Source organism: Antechinus flavipes, chromosome 1 (assembly GCF_016432865.1).
Source record: "Antechinus flavipes isolate AdamAnt ecotype Samford, QLD, Australia chromosome 1, AdamAnt_v2, whole genome shotgun sequence".
Taxonomy (NCBI): Eukaryota; Metazoa; Chordata; class Mammalia; order Dasyuromorphia; family Dasyuridae; genus Antechinus; species Antechinus flavipes.
Window position 1 is genome coordinate 75,250,791 of NC_067398.1, and position 19,484 is coordinate 75,270,274.

General features: G+C 33.2%; 1 protein-coding gene across 2 annotated transcripts in view; it reads left to right on the forward strand.

Moving 5' to 3' along the window:
* TNS3 (tensin 3) overlaps positions 1 to 19,484 on the forward strand; it is a 377,368-nt gene that overhangs the window by 224,481 nt on the left and 133,403 nt on the right. For both annotated transcript variants that reach the window (XM_051984497.1, XM_051984488.1), the window contains exons 15-17: positions 6,995 to 7,124; positions 7,736 to 7,801; positions 8,561 to 8,665. In XM_051984497.1, the coding sequence (XP_051840457.1) occupies positions 6,995 to 7,124; positions 7,736 to 7,801; positions 8,561 to 8,665 (301 nt within the window). The remainder of the gene's footprint in view (positions 1 to 6,994; positions 7,125 to 7,735; positions 7,802 to 8,560; positions 8,666 to 19,484) is intronic.

The window sequence follows — 19,484 nt, forward strand, 5'->3', positions numbered from 1 at the left end:
ATTTTTTTGTAATTTATTTTTTTCAACAAATAAAGAATTTTATTTTATTTATATATAATTAATAAATATTGTATATTTAATAATATGTTATTTTTAACAATAATAAGTATTTAAGTACTTTCTATGTTAAGTCCTAGGAGAGATAAGATATGGTAATTTAACTCATTGGAACTTAGGATATTAATGAAGGTCTTCCACACAAAAACTCTAATAGATCTGTGATCTCTTGATAATAACTGATAATACCAACAATAGCAAGCATTCATATAGTGCCCTAAGCTTTGCAAAGTACCTTATAAATATATGTTTTATTTTCAGAGCAAAACTGAGTGGTAGGTGCTATTATTGTCCCCATTTTACACATGAAAAAAAATGAGGTAGACAGAAATTGAATGACTTGCTTCAAGTCATATTAACTATATGACTCTGTTTATGTGATGTAACTATGTGAGAGTCTAAGACAAGATTTGATGTCTTTTTGATTCAGGATCTAGCATTCTTATCAATTGTACTACTTGTTTATTTGTTTTATGTGAATAGTCCCTCCAGAAAACCAAATAAGTAAGCAATCTGTACCTGCCTGTCCTGGGCATTCATTTTGACACAAGGTGTCTACCCTAACTGCTCAAGCTTCCCTCATTTCTCTTGATATCATATGTATTAATGTTGAAATTTAACTGAGACATCGAGGTAGAAAAGTCTAGCCAGCAGCTTTGGAAACAGACTAAACAAGGAGATGTAAGTTTCATTGCCTTATAATCATGTACATGGAACTAATGGACCATCCCTCGTTCATCCCTCATTCTGAACATGTTTCTATCCCACCTCTGCTTGTTGATGAGGTTTTTTTTTTTTTTAATCACACATCTCTTTGCTACTATCCTTCATACCCCTTCTCCAGTGTAATTTTTTTTTGTTTATATTCTGTTGGACTTCTGTTAATTTGAATTAAGTTGGAATGCTTCAATCTTTATTCAGAAAGGAATTCTTTTTGTTTTTCACATATTCCTGTTGGCAAGGTATTTCATATGAGAAAATTGTCTTAGGGGAGAAATTAAGATCAAAAAGAGAGATTATTCCATTTTTTTCTCCCTCCAATGTAGCATTCCTCTTTCCCTTAAAAGCAGAAACATACTTGGAAAATGATATAAAAATTGTGTCAGTGTCACTCCTTATGTAACCCCCTCTGGTGGAGGAATCAAGAATTGTACAAACTTAGAGTAACTACAAAGATCACCCAATTGATGTATAATGAAAAACATAAGTTATAAAAAACATACTGCCTATTTGTCCCCTACCATGCTTAAAATTATACTTCTATAATTCTGTTGTTTTCTGCTACATTATTGGAAATTTAGTGAATATATAAATGTGTATGTGTGTGTGCATACACATAAAGAATATATATTGTATACATATATATTTCTGAGTTGAAACTATTATGGTGGAGTGGAGGTGATAAATACATTAATAAGTGAGCTAGAAAAAAGGCATAATCCAGTAAAACAGTGTTTCTCTGTATAACTGTTTAAATATGTAAGCACTCCCATAGTTCATAAAATATTTGGCAAAGACTACAATTTGGAAAGCATTCTAAGGAATGAAAATGTTTTTTATAGATTTACCACCCAAATCCTACAGTGAGTCTTCTTTGTTGAGCTATATTTCTTGAGCTTACTGCACTGGCCAGAAAAGAGAAAGGTAGATCCAAAATGAAAATTTGTGCCTTTTTTTCTTCCTTTGGAGAAATCTGGAATAACATTTTTCCTTTATGCCTGAATTTTTTTCATCCATTTTTAGCAAAATTTCATCAAACTCTCCAGTTGCAGATTGTTTCATTTATATGCAAACAGGAAAAAACTTTTTCTATATGTAGTCTGCATAAAAGTTACCATAAATATATTAATATATATTAGTTTTAACTTAGTCATAAGCATAGTCAGAACCAAGGTTAGGTAAAAACATATAATTTGTTAAATTGAAAGGCATAGAATACGATAGAACCAAAAAAGACATACTTTAGAGGTTATTTATTCCAATTACTTTCATTTTATAGATCACCAAACCAAGGCCCAGAGATATTAAATTATTTATCCAAGTAATAATTGGGATGTTCTGGATAAGAATATGCCAGTTTGCAAGATCTAATTGATAATTTTTTTATTGTGAATATTTCCACCTCAGAAAGGAGCAAATGTTATAAATCAGGTCTTGATTTATTGTTTGGTCGATTGATTTCCTAGATTTAAGAAAGTGATAGAAAAAATAATAATTGTACAGATTAAACTTTAGCATATGTTGTATGCACTTAAAAAAAAAAAGTCAATTGTGAAATATTTACCAGTATTCCCCTAAATAATAAGCAGTACAATCAGTATCTGAATCCAGATCATTTTTTATTTTATTTCTATTACCTGTAGAAGTATTAGGAAGGGAGAAACTAGCTGACAATACGATTGAATTATGGGATTAGGTCAGATGTAGTGTATTTAAAGTGTATATAAGTGTAGTTTCATTTCATTATCCACCAACATAAACCTAAAAAAAAGATAGTCCCTCAGTTGCCCTCCATGTCATGAATTGCCTTCATTATTATTATTTTGTAGCAAACTAGTGTCTTCTGGTAAAATGCTTTAATGGCTTATTTTTATGGGTTCAAATGAGGACACCCTATACCAATACAAATTGTTATCTTGACAATTTGAAATGTTTGCAAATTGATCAAAACAATGAGAAGTTAACTGACTTGCTTAGAGTTAGAAAACTGGCATGTGCCAGAGTTGAGATTTGAATTTGGGCCTTCCTGATCTCAAAGCCAGATCTCAATCCATTACACTTTGATGTCTCTCATGGGAAAGAAGAAATATATTAATTATTTCTATTTCATATGAATAACAAAATTTATATGAATATGGATTATAGATGAATATGAATATTGAATGAATAATATAATTTATAGCATCAATAAAGAGGCCACTGTGGTGGTGTGAAGGATGAACATTGGCAAGAAACTTGGAGTGAGTCTTTTGCCATCAAATAACCATATGGCATTTGGGATGTCACTTTTCTCCCTGGAGAGCTCAGTTTGCTCATTTGTAAAATGAACAAGTGAATTTGGTTATTCATCTTAACTTTTTCTGACTATAATTTTTTTCTTTGAAATTTTTGAGTCTCTAGCAAGAAGAAATAATTTTGGAATTATCTATATAATACATTGAAGTTAGGGCAGCAGTTAAAGAACAGAGGAAGATGATAAATATTGATACATCCAAGAACAAATGAAATAACAGCAAAAGTATGAGTTCACATTCATAGAGAACCTTCTAGTTTATAAAACATTTTTCCCATCAAAATACTGGGTGGAAACCTGTTTACAAGCTTTGATGACAGACACCAAGATGAGAAGCAACAAGTTAGATCTGGTCTCTGGATTTTTTCCAGATAAAGTTACATGTGAATTTCTTATGCATCTTATATAACTACTGGTGGCTTTATGTTATGTCTTTTCTGATGAATCTGGGACTTTGTTTTATTTCCCAATTTCCAACTATTTTAGGAATGAATACATTGGGCTTTGAGCAACATGGTGCACACATCAGAGCTGAACAATCAGAGCGTTTTATTATAAGGTCCTGGATTTCTTTAGCAATCTCTTTATTCCAATGGTGTAGACTCAATCCATTGGTGAAATATCAGTCTGTGTGAGGCTCGTCTGTACTTTTCTGTGATTCCTTAATAGGTAACATTCCCTTTGTTTTGCCATCATTCTGTCTGGATTTCCCAGAATTTTGTGAAAACCAATGTGACACATTGGCTATCTCTTTATCATCCTGAACTCTTGCTACATGATTTGAGCCATCTTTTTTGCAATCTACATTTTCTAGATGATGCACCTTATGCCACTTCTTCTGTAAACATTAGCATTAATATACCTCATCCTACATATTTCTCCTTGTACATTGGATTACTCACAATTTTGATTGTTTATGCATTATCTTATTCCCATCATTTATAGCCAAATAGCATCACCAGGACAATTTTGATCTTAAAAAATAGGAGCATCTATATGAAGAAACAGCTTAGAATCATTGAAAGTTCATAGTAATTTTAAAACTAAGTCTGGCCTGATTTGTTTTTCTTTTCTGGAAGCATTTGAGATTAAACGACTTGTTCAAGATCATATATCTAGGAAGTATTTGAATTTAAATCCTTCTGTTTCCAAGGCCAGTGCTCTATCTACTTTGCTTCTTAGCTGCCCATATCCTATTGAATTTTGACCAAGCTCCCTGTTCATCTTTAGTGCTTAAGCTATACATATGTACTGATAGCCTAACTTATTGGAGTACCTAACCAATTGCATATTACATAAAGAACATCAATGTCATGGATTTAGAACTAGAAGGGATTTTAGAGGTTGACAGTTTTAATAACTTATTTTAGAGATCATTAAACAAAATCTCTGAAAGATGAAGTGATTTATTTAAGCTTGTACAGATGGTAGAACCCAGGATTCAAATGTTAGTTCTCTGAATACCAATTTAAGACTAGGCACATTTTTTCCTCACCTCTGCCCCCATTCTTTGTTTCTCTTCATTTTGAATTTTTGGACTACTTCCTTATGGTCATGGATCCTATTTCAGAAGTTCTGTCCTGTTCTGATATTGCAAAATGCATTAAGTACTGTACTTCCCTTCCCTTGCAAAAAAAAAAAAAAAAATTAATCCTGATCCCTCAAATCTTTCATATGCAATTCTTGATTAAAATTTGAATACTAAAATGTGTTGTTTTTGTTTTATTTTTGCAAAGGAAATCATTTTGATATCACGTTCCCTAGCTTGTCACTGTCCTTTGATCAAGTTTTTTGGCTTTTTAAAGCCAAAAAGAAATTTTTAAAAATTATTATTCAAAGGCTCCTATGCTTTGATGGGTGTTACAGGTAATGGGAATTTAGAGAAGTGAGGATTCCACATAAAATCAATTTATGCTAATTTCTTTCTACAAGTTTATTGGCAGAATTCTTGGTGAAAGTTTTTGTTTTCAACATCAGATAACAAAACCCTTAAAATATTGCTTTATAAGGTATTTGGAAAGCTCAAAGAGTCAAAAAAAAAATTTGTCATTCTTCTGGGCAGCTTATGGAAAAAACCTGAACAAAATACCATAGCCAAATGAATAACAAGGGAAGAATGTATAGTTCCCCCATGATCATTTCAGGGATCATTATCATTGTTTATCATCTTTAAAGAAAGTCCCAGAAATTAAGCAAAAGGTTAGTTGCCGTTTCCAAATTATTCCTTTTTTGGCTGCTGCAACTTTTAAGTGGTAGGTGAATACTTGGAATATTGTTCCAAGGAAGATCACTTTAACATTTATTTCATTCTTTTATTTTTCATGAAATGTAATTAAAGCTTTATTGTATAGTGCACACTATATGCAAATTTCCCCCCAAAAAGAAATATAAGACCCAGTCCTCTATAAGGCTGTAGTCAAGCTGGAAAGATTATACTCATGAAACAGTTTTAGTGATATTTTATAAAGAAATACACAATCGAAAGCAGAAATTAATGGTATTAAAAATAAAGATCATCATCACTGAGAATAAGAGAATTATTATTGTATGAGAGAAACTGCAGAAGACCATAGATGGGAAATGGGATTTGATAGAAAGGGGGTGAAGGAGGATAGTATTTGGAGATGTAGAAGGAAAAGGCATTGTCATGAATGAAGGCTGGGACACATGGGTATAGGACCATGAAATGCTATCTTGTCTACAAAAAAAATGACATAAGAGCAGGAGTACAAGAATATCGATTGGGAACTGCTTGATTAAGTAGCAGGGAAAGCCATTAAGAGGCAGCCATCTTGAAATAATGATGGCCTAGACTAAAAGTTAGGTACAAGAGTTATTTCACATGTGGCAAATGATTGACTAAGGAATATAAATAATAAAGGAAAAGTTACACCTGTCTTTATTTGAAAGTTTAAGTAACTAAGAGAATGGTTGTGCTAACAGCAGAAATAAAAATATTGGGACAGTGTCTGTTCTCTTTTAGTTACCTCAAAGGTAAGTTCCAATCTAAGCACTTTATGAGGATCATAGATTCCTAAATAGAATATTGAATTAATAGGATTTTCTGTGTAATTGTAATGTTAACTGTACTTACATGGAGTTCTTCTTTGTTGATCTTTTTTTTTCCCTTACTGTTAATGACTTGTATTTGCCAAGTTTTAATAATTTTTACCCGTTCTTTAAATAATCTTATAAAAGTCTCTTGTCTGGTGGGGATGTTGTCTGAAAGTAAGTGCCTCACCCTTAGAATTGGCATGGGACAACCTTATCCATGGAATTGAAGCCAATTACCCAGGGCCATGTCTGCTCTGTTACTGTCATGTGGAATTTTATATACACCCCTAGTTAGATGTGAGTATTTTGTCAACATGAATCACAATATCTTACTGTTAGTAGGCTTGTATCTTTTAATTTCAAATATTTTTTAAAGAATGAATGGAAACTAAATTCTTAAAAAAAAAAAAAAAAAAGCCACATCTTTATGGGGATTTTTTCCCCCTGAACTTAGACACCAAATAAAACGAACATTTCCATAAATGAGAACAGGAAAAAAAAAAAAAAAAAGGATCACACCTGAAATCATGGTCTATGTGGTATTTCAGATGGATGATTTTATGAACCTGTCACTAAGGGAAAAGCATTAAAAGTTCTTATAGAAGATGTTGTGATTAAATTATGGCATGACAATAACTATCAGAAGGCTTTTAAAAATAGCTGAAACTATGCTTAATGATCTTTCTTATCCAGAGTATCAAAAGCAACATTTTATTTTGAACTGTCTAGTATCTACATGAAATCATTCTTATTTAAATGCCTGGGAACTTCTCATCTTGAACAGTTGTACAATTTGCTAATAATGAAATGAACCCCCAATAGAAAACTGCTGAGGAGAATTTATATATTTTTTTTCTCTCCTTAAAACAGTTGAAATGTTACCACAAAAAATACCGATCTGCTACTCGTGATGTCATTTTCCGCCTGCAGTTTCACACAGGAGCCATTCAAGGTTATGGACTGATGTTTAGGAAGGAAGATCTGGACAATGCTAACAAAGGTAGAATTCTGAGGGTTCTAAGTTCTCTGGTGTGCACACTGAGTGTCTGACAGTAAGTGCACACAAATATGAATTACTAGCACTTTCACTCCCTTGGTTCCTTTTTCATGCTCCTAATGTTTTTCAGTGTTTGGATGCTGTTTATACATGCTGATTTTGAATTTGGTCAAATGTTGCCAGCAAAAAAAAGAAATCACCAAACATGTTACAAGAGAAATGATTCATATTCTTTACTTTTAAAATAATATCATCTTTGTTTGAGAAAGGCAGTGTGTGATAGTGGATAGACGGCTGATCTAGTTTTCAGGAACACCTGAATTCAAACCACATTTTTGATAAATACTGGCTATGTAATGCTCATATCACTTAACTTCTCAGTGCCTCAGACATCTCCCTAAAATCCAAAGTTATAAAACAATGGATTATTTATTTTGGGAGAATTGATTGAAATTGGAAGATAGAGAATGGAAGGAAGACATTTTTCTGTAACAGAAAATATTATTTCCTTTCTGAAAAATAAGTATAATGCAAAACAGATAAAAATGTAGATTTCTTCTCTCTGATTCCACTTCTTAATTTCTCAATGCATTTATATTGTTCTTTGATTTCAGATGCCCGTTTTCCTGATTATGGGAAGATTGAGTTAGTATTTTCTGCTACACCTGAGAAAATACAAGGTAAGCATTTACCATAAGAAACATTTATTTATTTATATATTTAAGCTTATTATAAAGTAAAAACTAAAAATAATCTTCCTTTCCCAGAAGGAATTTTACACCCCCAGAAGCAGAGTATACTTAAAAGTGAATGCAAGTTTTCTTAAATAGAAACTATTCTTGCTAGCATTGATTCTTTTCTATAACTTTCCTTTCCCCTCCCTTTTTTTTAATATGATAAAATCTGAATTGGAAAAGACTTCAGAGATCATTTAAGTTAACTAACACTCTAAATCATGTAATAAAAATTTCATTGGCATTTTAAAATAATTCTAAGAAGGTAGAGTGGATTTGTATTTAGAAGATTTGGTTAAAACCCTAGTTCTGCTACTTAGGATATTTGACAAGTCACAATCTCGGTGGGCCTCAGTTGAAAGATGAGGAGGTTGATACCAGAATTTCCTTCTGACTCTAAGTGTGTGATCTATGAAAGAAAAAGAAATGAATAAGATGTGAACCAAAAACAACAACAACAAATTTGAAAATATGTCACAGCACTAACCTTTAGGACTTGTCATGTTTTATCCTTGACTGTCTCCAAAAAATCTGCCCTACCCTTGCTTAGAACATTGATGAGGAACTTCTTGATTCTGACTCATCGGTTGACTTCTACCATTTCTAGCCACTGGAAATATATGCCTCTCTCATAACTGACGATAAAATACAAAATCTCTTGCTTTACTTTTGACAACTTGATTTTGTCTTTGTCCTTTATCCAAGGATCTGAACGTCTACAGAATGACCATGGAGTGGTTGTGGATTACAATACTGCCGACCCACTGATCCGGTGGGATTCTTATGAAAATATGAGTCCTGATGGGGAAGGTGAGTTTAAGTGGCTTTTATATAAAATCTTCAAATGAGGTTGCTTCTCATTGGGGTGAAATACATGAGGTAGGTAAAAAGAATCCGAGAAGAAAAAATTCATTGCTTTTACCAAAACAGATTCCCCTCTCAACAAACTTAGAAGATATAATCTCATTGTATTTACAAAATGTAGAAATCATAGATACATGTGACACAGTCATAGGTTTCTGAGAGTTCATGAACCACACATTGCTTGGATTTTGGTCAGAGTTTTGCAAAGCTGTAAATAGTTGGTGGCCAGTCAATAAAGTATATATATGTATATACATGTGTGTGTGTGTGTGTGCACATTCATATATACACATACACACACATACTTTTATATATACATATATAGATATACATACATATATACATATATATGTGTGTATGGAGAGAGAGAGAGAGAGAGAGAGAGAGAGAGGGACTTCTCTTTATATATATAGATATATGATATATCTATATATATAAACTTCTTTTATATATACTTTATATATATAGATATATACTTTATATATATAGATATAAATTTCTTTATATATATATATATATAAACTTCTCCTAATATTGCATGTTTGTAAGTTGTTAGGGATCTTTATTCCTTAAATTACTCTCCCTTCCTGTTTTTGTAAAGAGAATGATCTATTATATCTTAAGCAATGGATTACGATTCCTTTTGTAACCCAATGAACCAAATATATAGGGTCTTCCAAAAAGTCTTACAATATGTTAAGCATTAATAGGTTAAATCTACACTAAGACTTTTTTGGGACCTCCTATATTTAGTTCTTATTTTCAGAACCATAATCATTTAATATCAGCCATTTCTCTCCTCCACCCCTCCCTTCTCCCCCCGCCAGTTCACTTTCTGTACTCACACACAATAAAATGTTGCATCACAAGTAAAAACACGGAAAAGAATCGAAGGAATGAGGTGATATTGTACAGTTCTCTATAGAAACAAGTAAGCAGAGTGTAGATTTCAATAGATGAAATCACAGTGATTCTGATCTAGTTCAGGATATCTTTCATCTCCTGTGAATCATTGGTTGAGAATCAGGTTAGGTTGGGGAGAGTAAAGAAAAAACACTTGTCAAATTGCTGTTCCCAGGAGCGAGGTAAACAAAAGGAAGACTTTCTGTGATTGAACAAGATAACATGATGTTGTTATTCTATAAGTGGGCAGGGAGGTTACTGTGTCCTTAGGCAACAGCGTTAGCCACTAACTGGTTTCTCCTAATGGCTCACACCAAGGCTCCTTCAGGAGATGGGAGCTTTTATTGAGTCGGTGCTCCTTTGGAAATTTGGGGTATAAACATATCTGTGTGGAGCAGGCATAACTTCTTTCAGGATTTTATTTAGATGAAGCAGGGCTGGATTAGGAATTTCTGATCATCTTCATCATTGTTATTACTGCTCTGTTAGGCCCTGGGAGGGAGACAGTATTTGAAGTGTTTCATGGTAGTAAACACTCATTTCCTCAAGCTGGTTAAAGGGATTTTATTGCATTTACCATTGCCATCACAACCATCATCATCATCATCATCATCACTACTAACATTTAGTACTTTAAAGTTGGCAAAGCGCTTTGCATCCGTTGTTGTTTCATGCTCTCCTCACTACAACATGGGAGGTAGGTGCTTTTATTATCTCTGTTTTATTGAAACTAATTATGAAAAATTAAATGACTTACCCAGAAGCACAAGGCTTTGTCTCAGGTTTTCATCTCCATATTTCTCTTGCCTTATTTCCTTTGCTATTGTTATGTGCAGTAAACCAAGTGCTAGGCTTGGGATCAGGAAGGTTTGGGTTCAAATGCTACTTCTGATAAATATAATATGATCTTTATGAAATGGTCCTGGGAATGTCACTTAAACAAGCTATTCTCTATATAGTGTCATAAAAAGATGATGATCTATTCTGGTAGAGAGTTCCTCGTACTCTGAAATCCATATTTATTGTTATTGTTGCATTTCTTTGTTTTTTGTGTTTGGAGAATTTAACATCTCCCTTACTTGGTCAGTAAAGTTAAGCAAAAATGCTTTCTTCAGGTATTTGAATAGAAAATGAATAAGATCCCTCTCCACCCTTTCCAGAATTCTAGTGGTTATTTAGACCCTGGGTGGGAGACAGTGTCTAGTATTGGTGAAAGGAGTACATTCATGGTGTGCTGGGCAGAGACTCTTACCAATTTATTTAGGCTGGTTAAAGGGATATCATTACTGGCATAACACCGCTACAGCCAAGTCATGAATCATGCTTATTTAAAAGGAGGGAGTTCTCTGCTTTGGACCCAGAACAAGATTTTTTTTTTCTTATTATTTTGTATACTTAGAGTGATCTCTTCAGTTAAATATGCTTCCTTGAAACTGATATTTAATTTTTTCTTTTCATTTTATATAGATATAACTCATATATTATAGGAGCATAGATCATAGTACTTTGAACTAGAGATATTTAAACTAGGAAATTAGAGATCATCCAGTCTGATCCCTCAGTTATAGAGGCCTTTGAGAAGTGTTTGGAGTGCTGCACTCAAAGTTAAGAGTTCAGGGCCCACTTCCTACCTTAGGCATTCCCAAGACAGAAAGAATTCCAGGGTCCTGAGATTCCAATGCCTAGTTCTGAGTCAGTGCTTAAGAAATATTTATTATACTGTAAGTGTAGGCTTGGCTGTGAACTATGTGACTGCTGTCAGGGACCTGAAATAGCATTTCCTCCCATACAAAGGTAAAGTGCAAAATTTTAAAGGGATTATAATCTGTCTTGTTGGTGATAATATCCCACCATGTCATTCAGGAACCTTTAAATTATTAAAAAATAAAACAAAACTCAGTTTTATCCATAGCTTTTCAGAGAAATTGGAAATTCGTATTTTTCCTCATCAAAATAAGAAATGGGGAGGGGTGCATCTATATGCAATGACGAAAGCTAAATCAATTACACCATAATAAGCACTTAATAAATAAATAATGATATTTATCTCTCTATCATGTATTTCTCTCATCTATATTGCTATTACTTTTCCATCTCATCATCTAATTCTCTATTGCTATTTCTGTCTTTTCTATCTCAATTATCTATCATCTATCTGTGAAAAAGTTCAGGAAAATCTGGTTCCTCTTTTGAGTTCTGATTTGTTTCTTTCCTTTTTTTCCTGTACGTGCTCCTGCTGTGTATGAATGTTCACTTCTTCAAAATTGAAATTTAAAGAAGTTCGCTTAGCAGTGAGGATTTCTTTTTTTCCACTAATGTCTCTTCTATGCCTTTTTCCAGCCTCCTCCATCTTGGCAGCTTAGTGGTACAGCTAATAGAGCCCTAGACTTCGAGCCACCAATATCTCTCCCAAACCCATCTCATACATGATTAATTGTAAGTCCCTGAAAAATCATTTAACTTGTCTATTTCAGTTTCCTCATCTGTAAAATGGGAATAAAAGTAAAACCTGTCCCTGAGGGTTGTTGTAGGGATAAAATGAGATAATGATTGGAAAGAACTACATTGTTATATTATTCTTTCTCTCTCATTATGTATGCTACATATAATATAGTATATTGCTGCTTTACCATTTTATTACATATCACTTCTTCTCAACTACACGGAAAGCCCCTGCATTTGCATTGCTGCATTCCTGCAGGGGAATAGATGTTTATCAATGATATTGCTCTACTTACTGCAGAAAGCATGTGCACATAGTGACATCCTCTTCCCTATGAATCGAAATGAGAATTTTAAAATTTTATTTCAGGAGAGAAAAGCTTCACTTAAATGTGTCTTATTTTTAATTTTGGAATGAGAAGAGGAAGTATCATATAATGGATAGAGTGCTTGTCTTGAAATTAGAAAATTAGAAAATCTGGATTTAAATCCCATACACAGTACTATTCTTTGTGACTAAGGACAAGTCCCTTTGCTCTATTATGTGCCTCACTTCCCTAGTACTTACTTCCTGGGAGTATAGAGAGCTGAGTGGAGGAGAGAAGTTGGAGTTATTTATAAGAAGAAAATTACAGATCCTTTCTCCAGATGCATGTTAAAATGTGGTGTAGCTAACTCAGTGATTCAAGGTCTGTAAATTTGAGCTTTCAGGAATCATTTGGTCCATGTGTTTTACAAAATTTGACATTTGCCTTGCTGAGATAGAGGGGTTTCTGTCTGATAGACAATTGGACCTTATAGTAAAGGTCTAATAAAAATGTATTTAACTGTTAGTGCTATTGTATTGATCATCATCGGTATCATGTATCCTTCTACTCTTTGACTGTGCCTAGATCTGGGGGAGTAAATGGTGAACTGGTCCTCTTTAGGAGAACTTTTTGTCTTTTTCATTATAAGGGAGAGAAGTCATCTACATTGGTTCTGTGCTGTCTTTGTCATAAATAACTTTTCTCCTCAGTGAAAAGTACTCACTGACGTTCAGAAATGTAACCATGCTTTATGATTTCATTTGACTTTTGACTTATTTTCCTTCATTTTCACCCTCTCTTCATTGTCAGGTTAATAGCTATTGAACAGGATGTTGCCTTGTTGGAGAGTGAAATGCTTAGTCTCTCAGTGCGTCTCTTCATGGAGAACTGCTTGGTGGGAATGCTTGGATTGAGTACTTTTCAAAGGAACACCAATATCTCTCAATTAGACCAGGGTAGAAGCCATTTCTGGGGAGCTCTTTTTAAACTACATTTGTGGTGAAGAAAAACAGCTCCCACTTTGGGCCTTGAATGTTGTGAAATTTTGAAAAATAAAGGTATAACAGGCCAAAAGAAGTTTGTTTTCCATTGAAAGGTAGTGAATTACAACAGTTTCCCATTCCCTGAATGGTGTAGGTAATGAAAACAGAAAATACTGAATTACCGGATTTCTGCTGTAGAAATTATTGCCAGTTTGGAATCATGCCTTTTTCCTTCATCTGCCATCAGTGGAAGTTATTCCCCCTTCCACAAAGAGTTCCCTTTTTTATCTCTTAATGCTATGATTTGCTTTTGTTATGAAGATACTAATGTTAAGAGGGGAGCTAATGTGGGCAAGACGTTACAAAAGTCTCATTGTTTCAGTGGGAACAAGTATATTTTATTTTGGTTTTTTAATTTATAAGAGTAATCTGCTGATGTGTTACTTTGGGAGTCTTTTGTATAATTATGTGCTCCTGTGATGTTCACACTCTGTTATTGTATTAGAATGAGGCTACAGAATCAGAAAATCCTTTAAATTGGTTGGAAAAGTCTTCAGTGGCTTCTCAACTAATAGTGTCAAACTCAAATAGAAGTGGATTCCAGCTGGCCACATGTGCCAGTTATTTTAAAATTTATTTTGACTTTACTTGATATTTTGGGCCCTGAATTGACATCTCTGATCTAATCCCATCCATACCCCCAATACTTTTACCACTACATTATAACTGAGAAGTCAAACCTGCCCCCCTAGTTGAATAGCTCCAATATGGAGGAATCTCTATCAATTGAAGCAGCCTGTTCTCCTTTTGGATAGCTGTCATTGTTAGTAAATCTTTTCCTGACATGGTTGCCTCTTTGTGACTTCTGTCCCCTTGTCCCTACTAATGTACTCTGAAGTCAATTCTGTGACAGTCCTTCAAATATTTGAAGACAGCTATCATCCCCTTTCCCCCCTTCCCCATCAACAATCATTCTTTCTCTGTAGAATCTACCTGGGGATTTCACATTAATGAAGGGCAGCCCCTAACATTATTCAAAAAGCTATTATTCCGAAGGGTCCCCAGAGAATGACATGTTCGCTTCACTTTTGTCCTACATATGAATAAGTAGAGCTCACGTACTCAAATGCCAAGAATAGTCTTAGCTACATTAACAGTTTCTCCCTGGAAACCAAAATGATTGTGTGATAACAAGGGCCATCGAAAGCCTTCTCTTGTCCTTTTGGAAACTCGCGAAGTATTCAGGGCTCCATTGGTGTTCCACTGTATTTTAAGTATGACAACAGCCATATGTATGACCATTATAAAAAAGAAAAAGGGTCTCATTAACATCAACAAGACTTGGCTCAGTGCTTGTTTTCCCCTTCCTCTTAATACTTTTCTATCCCACTACTATTTTGTGGTACTAAAAGAAAAGAAATGAACCACATTCATCCTTCAGGTTGAATCTAGTTTTGTTTTCAAATTTTGAAAATATTCTTTGTTTTTATGCCATATACACTTTAATTATACTTGCCATTCCACTTAATCCTCCCTTGAGAAAAAATAAAACAGTTAATTAAACCCAGTTGGCATAGAATCTGTGTCTTCCAGTGCATGTAACTTTCTATACCCATATTTCTCTAATTTTCTTCTCAAAAAACAGTCGGGTGTTATATATTCTGTTTTCTTTGCTCAGGATTGGTCATTATTATTCATAAGAATCTGACTATTCCTTTTCCTTTCCATATTTATAAAAATTATATTTATTACTTTTTTCTTTCTGCTTGTTGAATTTTGTGTTCATCTCTACAAGTCTTCCAATGTATTTTATTCTTTCTTTTAATGGGGTTTAATACAATATCTTACATAATGCCCTTAATGAATGCTTGTTGACTGAATGATTGGTGCAACAATATTCCAATATGTTTATATAGTATAGATCAGTCATTTTTAATCATTGGGCAGCCAATTTGCTTTCAGTTTTCTATTACAGAAATCTATAGTATTTATGGGATCTTTCTTTCAAGTCAAATATCTCCTTATAAACTGTTTATCTTTCATAGCCATTCCTAAAGCTAAGAAAATATCATTTTTCCTTGCCTTCCATGGCAGCTTAAAGGACTCTTGTTTTTCTCATGAGCTTAAGAGGTGAAAGGATTGGCATTCTTTAGTTCACTAGTGCCTTTTGCTTGGCCTTCAAAAGGATAGATAGGATCCTTTCCCTGTTGGAACTCTGAAAGAACAATAACTTCTTATCTTTGAAGAGCTTTGTAAGATAAACTGCCTGATTTTGCTAAATTCTGGGTAAACAGGCCTAAACAAAGGAATTAATAGCTACCAAAGGAAATATTTTACAGCTTGCAGAGGAGGTACTGATGCAAGGAAGTTTCCTCATCCAAGAAGTCCTAATAGCTGTAAAATTACATGTCCAGTTCTAATTCCAGTCCCAAAGAAATTCACAAATCAAAATGACATGGAAATAAAAAGTTGTAAAGAGGAGATACAAAAATGCCAGATATTCCAAGTAATTTGAAGTGATCTATGGTGGGGTTTAGGGAATTAGCCAAAATCTTGAATTACAGAATTTTTAAAAAGAAATATATTTGCTATTGACTAATTTTGGGTTTACACCTTTTTCCCTTGAAACTTTTTCCCTTTGAAGTAATTTTTTTGTAAATATTGTGAACTGCCTCTATGGTGGTATGTTCTCCTGTCTTCACAGGCAAGCTTTGGCTGAAATAAGTACAAGTATACATTTGATTAAAAATCTGAAGAAGAAAAGGGACATTTTGTACTCTTACTCTAAAAAATGCAAATCCTTTTTTCATCAGTATTTTCTAAATGTTAAAAATAAATAATTCTCCTCTCTGCATTTTAAAGAAGTAGAGTATGATGGGAAAAACAAAGCTACTTTTGTTTCTTTAACTAACCTATTGGCTAGCTGAAATTTCATTTAAATCCAAAATTTCTCAATACTAAATCTATAGTTCAGCTTCTGGTCTCTATTTCTGAACTGTTTTAGAAACTGTAAAAAAACCTCTCTTTCCTCATTTTCTTTTGAAGAACATGTATATTATTAGGTCAATACAGCTTTAGATTAGTTTCTTGAAACTATCAAACCATCTTTTTGATACCCTTAATTTATTTCATCATTTTTTTCATACTGCTGAAATAAGTTTCAATTTGGTCAATGAGCCTGTAAGACCAGAGTGTAAATCTATTGTTACCCACTTACTAGATGATTCTAGATAATATATTTAACCTGTATGCCTCAGTTTCTTCATCAATAAAATTAGGATAATAAAAGCAACTACCTTGCAGAGTAGTTGTAAAGATAAAATGAGATAATATTTGTAAAAAGCACTTAACACAGTGCTGTCATATAGTAGCCACTTTATAAATGCTTCCCCCTCTTTTTCCTCCCTACCCATTTTTCTGTTTCCTTTTCCCCCATAGTGGTTGTATTTGTAATGCACTTAGCATAATGAATGATACCTAATAAGTTTAATAAATGCTTATTTCCATCTTTTCTGTTTAAATTAATAGAACTTCCAAAATCACAGGGACTTAAATAATGGAATTAATTATTTATTAAAATATAAGATGGAGTGTCAGAGAATAATTTTACATTAAAATGGGTCACAAGATAAAAACAGTTCTCATATTTTGAATGAGAAGTATGTAGGTGATAGTTTACAACATATGATTCTACTTATAAAAATCTTTTGACTTTCAGAAAGCTGCCCTAAATATGGATTCACTTATCTTAATGCCACGAATGCAGGAATTCCCCTGCTCTTTCTGGGGTTATTGTGGATTTTCCATTCCCATTGAATTTGGCATATGCTTTTCCTTACTACTTACACCTTGTGCTGCAATTGGTAATTCTAATCTGTTGACTTACTACCATCACACTTTCCCCCACCCACTATGGTCAATTCTATTCTATCATACTTTTCATTTTACATTTTTTCCATACTTTACCATCCCTTTAGATCTTGAAGGCATATTCCTGTTGCCTTTATTCTGTTTGTGTCTGCCTTCCTCTTCTGAAATAACTACTCAGAAAGCATTTTAAGGTTTGTGAAATAATCTCCTTATAACAATTCTGTTAGGGAATTAACTACTAGTGTTATTCATTCCTTTTCACTGAGAGGCAGCATGGTATAGTGAATAAAGATCTGGTCTTAAAAAATGGAAGATCTGAGTTCTAGAGTAGATTTCTAGCACAGATGACAAATCACTTGCAAATCACTTCTCAGCGTCTCAGGAAATTCTCCAAGAGTTTAAATTGCAAAATAGATATTGATCAGAATTATTAGAAGCTTCTTCACTGGTAGCTTTGCATACCACTGAAATCATAGCCCTCATCTAGGACACACACACACATATATATTTTTATACATATGTATATATATACATACATATATGTATATGTATGTATATATATACACACATGTCATGAAGAGATAAAATTGGGCTCATGTGGTATTTGTTGCATCCTGTAAGTGATCATCAAATTCACAGCTTGAAGAAAAACAATCAATTTAAAAGAATATGTCCTTTAAATGCGAAAATGGCTTTTATAAAGGTGTAACCTTAGAACACCATTTTTGTATTGTTTTCCCTGAAAAAAGGAACAAAATAGATAGTCCTAGATAAATGGAGTTGTGAGGGATGGGGAAACACTTTTTAATTAGGCTTTTAAAATATCTACATTTTCCCTAACTGGTGTTACATTAAATTTTGATATCTTTAGCTCACAGAAGTTGTCCCTTGTGTTTAATGTGAAGACTTTAAGTCTTTGGTGTGCTAGAACAAACAACTCTTGAACACCGAATGTTTATTCTCACTTCCATTCCCCTGAAATGGCCTGTAGCAAGAGTGTGATAAAACACAACCATGTTAGATGAACAAGATGAACAAGATCAGTTGATTGACTAGAGAACTCACATTCCTTACATTCAAGAAATGTAAATTCTCATGATCTATGGGCATAGCTTGTGAGAACTTTTATTTTACTCTAAAAGTTTAGGTATTTGTTGTTATTGTACATATTCTATATTTTTAATACCAGTCAGTAAAAAAAAAAAAATGTTTTATTTTTAATTTTAAAGGTGCCTCCTCAAGCCTAATAAACTCATTCATATGTCTTTGTACATATTTGTGTACATTGTGAACTCCTTTAAAGAATGAACTGTATTTTGACTTCCTTTGTATTCTTTTTTCTTAGCACAATTGCTGGAATATGGTAGTTGCTTAATAAATGATTATTGTCTGACATAGTAAGAACCTGAGACTTAAGTAGAATTGCATGAAATAATCCAAGTAGTAATATCAAGTAGTCTTCATGTGTTGCTAATTCTGAAATCTATAAGATTTTCTGTGATGGATTTAAGACTATCATTTTAATTTTTCAAAAAACAACAAAAATGGAATTCATATGCCTTCCTCTGGTGGAAAACAACCTTCTCTCCCTGGTCTGCCTGCCTAATTTCTCACAGTTGTGCCAAAAAGTATCATATTGAAAAAAAACTAAAACAAAACAAAGTTATGTAATTAGAATATAAGGAAACATTGATACTTTTTAAAATTTTTAATTAGAAGATGTTCAAGGAGCTAAATATGCATTAAAGTTAGCTTCAAATATTATCAGCAATGTAGGAAAAGCCTACTTCTCTTCCATTTTCTTTTCAGTGCTCAAACATTTATTATATATCTATATTGTGTGGTCTGCTGTGCAGTTATGCTAATTTGACCAAAAATTATATAGGTCAAAATCCTATAGTCATTCATCATTAGTTCAGTTGATGTTTTGATCGGTTCTGTGTTTGGTTCCCATTTCTAATACTAATTGTTTTTAGATTTGAATGAAATTATGTTCTCTCTGCTGAGTGAAACGAGCAGGACCAGGAGATCATTATATACTTCAACAACAATACTATATGATGATCAATTCTGATGGACCTGGCCATCTTCAACAATGAGATGAACCAAAGCAGCTCCAATAGAGCAGTAATGAATTGAACCAGCTACACCCAGCGAAAGAACTCTGGGAGATGACTATGAACCATTACATATAATTCCCAATCTCTATATTTTTGTCTGCCTGCATTTTTGATTTCCTTCACAGGCTAATTGTACAAT